This window comes from Echinococcus granulosus, assembly GCF_000524195.1.
Source record: "Echinococcus granulosus chromosome Unknown EG_S00149, whole genome shotgun sequence".
NCBI classification, from domain to species: Eukaryota; Metazoa; Platyhelminthes; class Cestoda; order Cyclophyllidea; family Taeniidae; genus Echinococcus; species Echinococcus granulosus.
In genome coordinates this window covers 148,446-159,275 of record NW_020170529.1, presented here as the reverse complement: position 1 = coordinate 159,275, position 10,830 = coordinate 148,446, and the positions used below count along the sequence as shown (strand labels likewise).

At 39.7% G+C, this 10,830-nt stretch overlaps 1 protein-coding gene across 1 annotated transcript; it reads right to left on the bottom strand. All coding sequences in view use genetic code 11, as the record gives it.

Moving 5' to 3' along the window:
• Positions 1-9,356: 9,356 nt before the first annotated feature.
• Positions 9,357-10,289, bottom strand: EGR_09482 (Protein snail; the record flags this gene model as incomplete). The annotated part of the gene is made up of 1 exon (XM_024498731.1): positions 9,357-10,289. One exon carries the CDS (start codon positions 10,287-10,289, stop codon positions 9,357-9,359), a length of 933 nt encoding a protein of 310 aa, XP_024346870.1.
• Between the last annotated feature and the right edge of the window lie 541 nt (positions 10,290-10,830).

Here is a 10,830-nt window from a genome sequence, read left to right as displayed (position 1 = left end):
TTTGGGACAACTTTGTGATCAAAACAGACCTTTCTACTTTGCAATCTCGAACAACCTTGAACCTCTATTGCTAATGGAAAAGAATCCTTATTCCAAATCAGCAAGCAATCTTTCCATTATTTGATCACAACGAACCGATAAGGAAGGTGCAGCAATTTGCCTTGTATCCAACCTCTTGTAATACGCCACATAATCACTAAATATATATGAAAGCTCATGCAATCTAGCTTCACGGAGTGCAGCATTATTTCTGCTGGCATATTTGATGCAGTTCTTCACCTGACCAGATCCCCAGCTCATCTCAACGGTCGATGGCTGCAACTGTGTCCTTTCAAGAGCATTTGAATGATGCAAAGCGTGAGCTCTTTGCATTACGTCATCATGTCTACAACGTTCGATTTGTATCCTTCCAGGCCAAAGGGCACTAGCCCATCATTGTCCACTACTGTTATCATTTAAGTAAGGCTAGAACTCCATAATCAAATTAAGGGAAAACCATCTATCATTTTTACAAAATTATATCAAGCAAGGTTGTTAAGCTAAAAAATAGTGATTAACCACTCTTTCTAATGGTTCTAGTTTGAATTATGCCTTAAAAAGTTGAACAGTTTTGCTATCTACACCATTGCATTGTCTTTTAAAACATTGGGACTTCACGTTAACGTAGGCGAAAGGACAGCCATTATCCCATTGTGGCTTGACGTTTCATGACCTCGAACCACGGAGATGGCCCCACAGCCGAACTCTAGACGCCTTAGTTAAGCCTTGCCGATGGATTTTGTATTGAAGTAAACATTTGGTAAAGGAAAGGCATGCCACTCAATCTGCGTATAACACAGCCTAATTATTGTATTCGATCCTTCACCTCAACAGAAGTCGACGTTGCTGTTATTTTATCCTCTTTAATCGTTTAAGTGCGCTTGGACTGCTGTTCTTATAAACAAGGCCTAAACAGGCAGAATTATGGTGCCATCTTTAACTTTCCAGTTCTTTTCATTGGTATCACTCAAATGAGACAGAGCGACTAACCCGATTGGATCGCGAATGTTTTTCATGAGCTTCAAGATTGTTCCAGTATACATTTAGCTACAAAGGCACGTAAGTATTTTATTTGGTTACCAAACCACACCTGAAGCCACCTTTTGTCTTTGTTGATTAATATGGACCCTACGCCAGTGTATAGCGGCCATCATACAGGCGTATTTATAATTTGGACCCACTCTCGTAAAGAAGGAGGTAGCAAGAACCCAAATGTGCGCTTTGCCGTAACCATCGTTGCCATCTCAATCTTTCAGGTGGAGATTAAGGAAGATAGTACGGAGAATCCGCATTCTGACCCATTCTTATTGACAAATGCAAATCGTATCATGTATTCTTCAACCCCACTTTGAGCAGAGTTATGCAGTGAGCATATTCCCCACGTCTATCAATTGCTTTCTTAATTCGTAAGTTTTCTTACGAAATTTTTCAATTTGTGGCACAGATCAATGGATTTTAGAAACTTGAATAACTGTCCTCTTGAAATCATTTTCTTTTGCATAAACCACTTGTTCCTTCATCATTAATTAAGCCATGGACCGCAAGATTAGGATTTTTGAATGTACATGTGCCAATTTAGGCTCTCTGAGTACCGTCATAAGTAACAAAACTTAAACTAGGTTGATAAATATGTTTTGTTGCCTTCGGTTGCTCAAACATCTAATTCTCTGGGGTACTGATTCGCCCATCATACAACAAGCTCGGTGCAAACCACACCAAAGCGAATGCGTAAAAGCACATGAAGACTAGCTTTAGACCTTAGTCTAAAGTATTATTGCGTTAACACTGTAACGAACGAAGTGTCATGGCATTTCTTTTCGTGTTTACCATTTCCATCTGGAGTCATCGAATTTTTGTACACTTTATCATCAGTCTTGGCGGCTTATTTTTGAATGCGGTCTTTTCTTGCTGCGTCTTTTGTGGGAATCTACGACATTTTCACCATGCTTTATGTCGACAAGTCTGAGATGACTCTCAACAAACATGCTGTTTTACGTTCTGCTGATGCCACGAATTCCAAACATTCTTTCCTTTTACCTACGACTTTTTAATGCTTTTTGTGGTAGATCTTGTTTTGTACCTATTTTAACTTCAAGATGGCGTATTCGAAAGTTCTTTAGACACCATAAGAACCGGGAAGCTGCCCGGTCTTAGTGGGCATTATCTACTTTCTGCGAGCTCTTAAGACCATTTTAAGTGCCTTTTCATCTAAGACAAGATGATTAGCATTTAAATGTTCGTCAAAAAGGCGTCGGTCTTTCGAATGTAACATCGTATAATCTGACAAAACGGAATAGCAAAATAGGCCATGGGATACCTACATTTAACTGATCTTCCTAATATAGATTTCCAAGTAGGACAATCTTTCAGCCTCACTGACAGTATAAAATAGTGGGTGCCTTTAAATACCCACAGAAGTTCTAGTGATAATAGCTCCCATGTGTCTACAGACCCTTAGATCAAGGCCTTTTACCTTCAATGCTAACGCCATTTCCTGCTGTTTTGCAAGTAGATACAACCAAAAAAATACTACATGACTTTAGTTTTTTAGCACACCTAAGATCAAAACCACGAGGAACAGCTTTAGTTCCTGTTTTAGACGTATTGACCTTCCTCAGCCAATTTTGGGAACCACGACAAACGTTTTTGCTTGCATGGGTTCGATCAGGCATTTCGAGTCTTGCTAAAATTATGCTAATACCAGTCATTGATGAGCAAATCCCATTTGATTCTCGGTGCCAAGAAAAGGGCCCTATTCAAAGGTATATCTCCATCACAAATGACGACATGGCCAAAAAATTTTACTGCACCAATCAGATGTTGCAGGTGTGAAAACGAAATGTAAAGAACCCGAATGGTTCATCGTTTCATGCTCTTAGCAGAACAATCGTGGCTTCTAACTGTTAAGTTGAGTGTATTTTCACTTTAAAACATTGTTAACTTCCGCCTTCCTTTCAACCGGTACACATCATTTTAATCACATTTAATAGGGTACGGCAAAGGTTTTTAATTTATAACATGTTTCCCAATTTGATTTTGCGAATGAAATATAGTAAAGCTGGAAAATTTACCTTTAAGGCTCAGTTTAAATAGAGTCATCTTGTACACTTCTTCCATATTTATATTTCAAACCTAGACTATAAAATTAGGAGTAATTTTGTTGTAAAAAGCACAGTTCCGACCCATAATCCCTTGTCAAATTAATCAGAAGTTGCTTCTTCCCTCAGTGCTTCCATGCTTAATATTACCAATTTTTAGGTGTAGCCTTTCTAGGTAATAGAAAGCAGCATCAGTTCCTTGTTTGAATCATCCATCTGGCTATTTAAAGGTCAAAAATGTGTAAAACTGAACAATACCTCTCGGAACGTAAGGCTGAAGGCTCCGTGCGTTGTAGGACATGGTTACTAGGGTCAAGTACTTACTCAAAATTACCCTTTACTTGGTGGCTCTCCTCCTGCATATCTATGTGGAAAATGAGGGGAATCGCTCCTCGTCTGCACAAAGTATTACAGCGCTTCCACCACGAGAACCAACCAATGATCTTTAGACTGCAATTGCTTTGCACCCAAGTTTGACAGCCAATAAGTGGGCCTATTACACTTGGCAGGTAGTCAAATGAAGTAGGCTGTGGGTTGATACATTCAATCCTTCCAAAGAATTCAACTTCATTGCTAGTTGTCTGACTCTGAGCTGCTTACAGAAAGGAAGAAGAGCAAAATGAGCAAAACTTACCATGCTTGATAGCTTGTAAATCTGATTCTGCCTGTGGCAGACACCTTACGCGATTGATAACCACATGAGACTTATCTTCGTCCACATCGGTGACTATTGTCAGGAAGGTCTCTCCAAAGTGTAAGTACTACAATGTAGTCCTTTATTACTCTGTTGATTGTCCAAAGCTGCAAATTACGTAGAGCATTTTCTTCCAGTCACGAAATCTCTTGCAATTTGGTTACCTCTGAAGTAGTACATTTACTAAAATTTGAATTGATACCCTAAAGTGAGATTCGATTTGACAGAGAGTTGTAAAGGCATGATCACCTACAATAGTGAGTTAGGGATGCATTAGACCTCCTCTTCTTTTTTTACCCGCCCACAAGTTTTCCTTTTTTAAAGTGGTTAGATAGTAGCAGACAATATTGTTTAAAGATTAAAATGACTTTACGAGTGAATACACATTCTTTTTAATTAAAATCAAAACAGGCCACTTTGGGAATCTCTGAGCACAGACTCTTAAATTTTTACACGTTTGTAAAACAAAGTTATCAAGGACTCGATTGGGCAAAGGTGTAAGCTGTAGTAACTGACCTCGATAATAGGGCACGTTTACTGTTTATCTGGCACCATCAAAAGCCGTGTAGCTTATTTATCTGAAAAATTGCTCAATAATTGCAAACAATAATATTTCTTTTTTCTACTTAGCTCTTCTGGTGCATCATTCATTTCTCATTGCATTTATTATCTGTTGCCTTTGATACTTTAGAAGGTAACAAAATTTTCACCGTATGTGCGGTACCCCGACTTTTTGGCATTCTTAGTCGGTCACTGCTGGATGGCAGAAAATATGTTACTAGCGTACAGAAGGGCTGTGGCTACTAGTATGGCTCAGAGACCACGCTGTATGTCAGGGGGAAAATCTGTGAAGAACCAAATGTCTGTGTAATCAATTGTAGATTGTAAGTTTATTGTGCTCATCGACCTTAGCTGATGTCGTTAGAGCTGAATGAAGTTGTCTTCTTTTAAGGCAAAATTATTATAAAAAGGAACCGCAATTTGAGAGGATGTCACGTGGCCTTGGAAAACTCGGAGGGATTGACATTAGGCAACCTTTGAGTATGATGATAGGTAAAATAGCGAAAGCAGCTGAATTTTTTCTTACTTTGTCCGCATGATTAATGTTGTTTCCTACACATGATTTTGGATAACTTATTTGCTCATCTTGCATCATTCCCTAAGATACTTTGAAATAAACTCTCACTACTTAATTCCCAGCAAGTATTTTAATTTCCTATGTGTGACGTAAGCTGATGGTTAATAAATGGAAAAGTATTCGTTGTCATAATTATGCACTTTAAGGACAGGTTTGCTAGCATTCGCATGTTTGGTCATTATCTCGGTGTCGCTGACATCAGGCTTATGTCTGTTGCCCCTACTGTAACTGTACGTTAATTCTAGAGCTTCTTTTTTAGTGTTTCATCGCACCGCATTCTCAAGGATGACTTGATAACAATAGATAAAGAATCAGTTTAAGGTGCTCAGTCTTTCGGCTTCCATGTACAAATGCTAAATCTAAGCCTAACAAAATGCAAACGTCGCATTCAGACATTTAACCACCATTTGTTCGGTGATAAGAACCTAAAGATGCCTGTGTGTGAAATACATTTACTTTAACTTCGTATCTTAAAAACTCTGATTCTTGCATTTTAGTAATATTTAAAAATATTCAGAAAGTAAGAGTAATTAAATGCAGAGTGATAGTAGTAGATATTATCGTCCTCAGTAAAACATGTGCAATAGATGTCAAATAGACGAGGCTTTAACGTCATATAAAGTAGCTTTGGCTTAATGGTCAAGGGAAAACTACTTCAAACAATCAGTTAACGACAAGTGACTTTCTCATCCTGTTCAATAAATGATTACAAAAAAATTTGCAATCAGCTTCAAATACACTTCTACATGACTACCACAAATTCCACCGCTTAAGCGCTGGATAACTTCAGCGCTTCGTAGACTGTGTTTGTGTAACCACATCCTTCCAACTTCCTCTTCTTCCTTTTCTTCTCATTCCAGTCAAGCCCGTCGCTACTTTATATACGATAATTTTAAAGACGAGACAACGCCTTTTATCGTGCCTCTTATGCATTGCAAATGTTATATTGGTGGTCGAATCATGGGTTACCTCTCATACGTTTCTGTTCTCTTTCCTACACTGACCTGGCTAAATACTTGCACACATCTAAACTTTTTACGTCTCATCTCAATTCTCGTCAGTTTTACTTCGAGAATAACAATGCGTAACTAAACTGCTATGTAGAAGGAGTAAACTCTTAAAACCTTTTGCATTAAAAAGCAATTTTAATTAATTCGGAAATGCTTTACTTGTCACCCACAACCCTCCCTAGTCTGGACGAGAGTTGATTTTATCCATACGGCTCTACACATCACACGATTGAAGAGAAGTTTAATTAGTCAACTTTCAGGACCACATTCTTTTCCCTTTCTTAGCATTTCTTTTTACATAAACGCAATTAGGTAAGCTGGCGTTATGTTACAGGTGAGTACAGATTGCGTATTTTACTTTAATTTGATTGAGATGCAGAAAAAAACACTAGATTTAAAATGTGGCATGCTCAGACTAAGGGTATCACGACATAATAAACCAAAATAGCAAAGTAGTACTGGAGTCGTGTTGTAAAAGGAGATGACAATCATAAGTGGGGATGTGGTGATCAGATGCAAAAACATCTGGCACGGAGGACGGACGAGTGGTGGAGGTAACAGTTATGACGTCACATCTTCGTGCTGGCACTTGGACGGCATGCCAGGTGGGAGAGGCGCTGGGAGCGAAAACACGTGCGAAGTCATGACTTGACCCCCCATGTGTGTTGACCCTGTCGGAAAATGAAACGGTCACGCACATCAACGGTTTGGTCAGGGTAACTTTTTGCCACAGCTGTGGACTTGGTTTAAGTGAGTTAGGGTGGGGAGTTTCACGTCACAATGTTATACCTCCAGTAGTATTTTGAATTTGTTTATTAGAATTGTAGTTTTTGGAGCTTTGATGCAAACTGAATGTTCTCGATACACAGGAAAAGGTGTTCATCAGAGACATTAAACAGAAACAGCCTGCCCCAAACGAAGTGTGCAGACGGATAAGAGGAGCAGCGGCCTAAATTCCGGTTAGTGCACAGTGGTAATTTTCAAAGGAGGATCAGATACTTACTCCGACAAACCTCAAAAAATCGGGTGTGTTTTAATTTGCATGGACTACTGTGTGTTAATGATACTGATAGAGACTTTCCGGTATCAGAGGAAGCTTCACAATCTAACAAAGCAGGTGGACAACTCCAGTACAGTGATGAAGTGGTAATAGGCGCCATGGATTTTGATTTCTCTGGATCGAAATAGCCAGATCCATGACTCCCTCAATTGATTTAACCTTCATATGCTACTATGGTGAGAATTGTGGAGTAATTATTTGACTTAGGGAAGTGTACTTCGAAAAAAAACAGAGATGGACGCGCACGACTGCATTAAAATGGGTCTGACACCTTTTAAATGAAAAATATGGTGAGATCGCATTCGGAATGTTTTCATGAAATAATAGTCCCTGTGTTGTGTCTACGTTATCTAGTTATGATGGCGGTGACTTTAGCTAACAGAAGGCGGCAGATATCAAGATGGATTTTGGATATCAAAACACCATGTCCATATTTAGTGGACTCTGAAGGGGCTGAAATGGAAATGATTTGAAGGTTTGGTAAAGTACTATGCAAAGTATGTGCTGATGTAGGCCTTGAAGTTTTAGGTGCATTCGCGTTGGGCAGGTAGATTAGGTCTGTAAAAACAAACCTATTTGCTCATTTTGCCGCATGGAAGATAACTTTGTGCTTCAATGTTTTACGCTGAGGAGCGTTGTGTTTAAATGACGAAGCTCAAAGTGATGCCCCTTTTATTTTATTTTGGGCGATATGAGCTATAGCATGGAAGAATTGACTGGTGATTGGCCGCTCTGTCGTCTGAATAAAGGTCAACCTGCCGTCGTGTATCCATACCTCTTCATGGTCGGACCCTGTTCACGGCATCTCCCATTCATACAAAGTGAGTTGGCTGTATTTACTCACTCGCGTGCTGTGATTAGTTTTAAACTTCGTTGCAATTAAATGCATCTGCAAAGGAAATTTCTTTCAAGAAGTGTAGTCCAGTTGGCTAAATATTAATTTGCCGATCCCCGCTTTGGTCTGATATGTTTTGGAAGCTTGAGGGCAATTCTTTTATACGTAGTTCAAATACTCGGCTTCGAATTGTGCTAACTGGGTTGGATTAAACAAAGATAACCCTAGGAGCAGCCAACTGCGATGAATTGTTTACACCCCAGCCTAACCTGAGAAACCATCAGCGTGCCAGTTAACATCTGTGGCTTCCCCCTTTTGGGTAGCCACATACCGTTGCCTCACACCTGGATACGACTTGACATTCACTCGTGTCACGGATAGAGAAGCTGAAGTAAGGACATATTTAGTCTTGATGTTACGTTCAATTCCCTTGTGAAGGCGCCAAAGACATAACTACAGTAGTGAAACAGACGGCAAAAAAGCCTTTCTACTAAGGCAAATATTAATCAAAGCATCCTTCCCCTCTGACGCCATCTCGTCAGAAATGTCACTCACTTAACGAGTTTGTGGCATTGTAAAACAAAAATCTATTTGACATGCTTTATTTCAAGTGCTAAACAGTCAAAATAAGGTCTTAGATATGAAGTTGACCTCTCCTAAATGTCTACTAGTAGATCAGATTATCGTGACGATGCAATAAAAGTTGCAAGGATGTGAATTCATCTAATGTAACGGTATCAAAACTACCAAGTGAATGCAATGAAATTTTAAAATCAGCTGTAAAACCCATTCTAAAGGTGGTAGCCTGTATCAAGAATAAGGTATTAGACTTGAAAACTAGAAGGGTTGGACTTACAACTTGATAGATTTGTTGTTTGAGGATTTGGAGAAAATGGTAAGGATAAGGCATGAAGTCACTCTCAAATGGCGATCGCAATTCTATTCTCACTTCAGTCGCTACCTCTGGATCTAAAAGTAGATAGATTTCTAGTAAATTACTCATTTTCCACAATCATCGTCGTTTTTTTCTTATGCTCTGGTCTATACGGTGAGTAAATGTTGATACCACATTGACCATCTAGTACATTCAAAGTCACAGTCACATTTTACAATCTTGAATCACGCCAGAGGAATTGTAGCAATCTCCACATGTTCTAGCTCCGAGTTAAAACACAAGCAACTTTGATCCCATAAAATTATTCATTCGCATCAGCCAGTTTAACGTTCTGAAAGGTTATCTGATGTCAAATCATCAGGTGGCCGACACGCAAATGACAGATAACACTCTTCTTATTTAAAAAGTAGAAAGATTGTGCAAAAGCTGCATATATTTAAGCCAGACATTCACTATGAAGTAGACGAGTGGGAAACAGATACTTTAAAAATATATAACGAAATCTTTGAGTCGGTTGAGTCCAAAATTTGGCACAAAAGTAACTCCAGCTCTTCATCTTAAAAGATTGAGTCGATGATGTTGAGGTCCTATGCTCTGTTCACAGTAGACGTGGTGGGGGCATCATTCGTAACGGTGGCTGCAGCAGTAGTGGAAAATGGGCACTTTTCCATGTGTCGAATGAGCAAACTGCGGCGCGTGAATGATCGGAGACAGTGAGGACAGCGACAGCGCTTCTCAGCCATATGTGTCTGCATGTGCATCCGCATGTTCGACCGATCGGCAAAGCCACGTCTGCAGACGGGACAGATGAAGGGCTTTTCGCCTGTGTGCGTGCGCTCGTGACCGTCAAGGAGCCACTTGCGTGAGAACGCCTTATCACAGAAGTGGCATCTCCACTGGTGTGAATGACTTCGCTTATGCATTCGCAGACAGGCAGAGCTGTTGTACATCTTTCCACACTCCTGGCATTTCCATTTCGGTAGCTCTTCCTCATCCACTCCTATATCTTTCACCTCACTAGTACTTGTGATACAGCTGACGCTGTCATTCGTCTCACCATTGGTAGTGTGTTCTACGACTTTGATACAAGAAAAATTTGAAGCATTATCAGGAGGATTGACAATACTTGTGTTTGTGATTGGGCTTAGCATATTAAAAGAGGTTGCTGACAGCAAGTAATTGCACCAAGAAAGGTAATTGGAGGTTTCCAGATAGATTCCACCAGGCTGCAGCGGCAGAGAGTAAGGCTGGATTTGGGTAGGTAGTATTGTACCGTAATTGATGGGTGGGCTACATAGCAGGGGTAACGTTTCCATTCGGTTAACTGAAGAACCGCAAGATGTGGTCAAAGACTGGACGGAGGGAAGAGTGGACCAATCTGTCACGAGGAATTTTTCACTACATCCACACTCAAGTTGTAATATTGACGATGCGTCAAAACGATCTTTTGAATTAGTGGATGAAATGCTGGAAGAATTCACTGCTGCAGCAGACGATGATGATGAGAGTATAGAAGCCATGTCAAAGGACTTGGAGTGTCTCGATCCGCAATTATATATAGTTTCATCCTTAGTGTTTGAACTGGATGGCTTTGGAAATACCTGTGTTGTAGGTGACAGCTTCAGTATGTGTGCTATGGAAAAGTCTGAGAGAGGGAATAAATTTTAATATTATTAATGCAAGAAATATGCTCTTGATCGACACGAAAGCAGCATAAATGTCAGTTAAGTGCAAATGAAATACATCTCACCGTATTTCATGGTTAAAGGGACCTCAGACATCAGCTGTGAATCATTAACTGACCTTTTATAATGCATACCCTAATCTCATTGGCTTAGGCTCCTACGACTCATTGGTCAATAGTGAGTAAAAGAGATTAGCGAACACGAGGAATGGTAAAGATCGAGAGGTGCTGCTTTTTTAATAAGGGAACCTTTTCACATTCCCTTGTGATTTAAGCGATTCCGATTCATATTCTATTGATACTTCGGCCTAGATATTCCAGATTTAATTGTCGTCACAGGAAATTCCACTTATACATTTGGCTTATTTTTTAGGTCT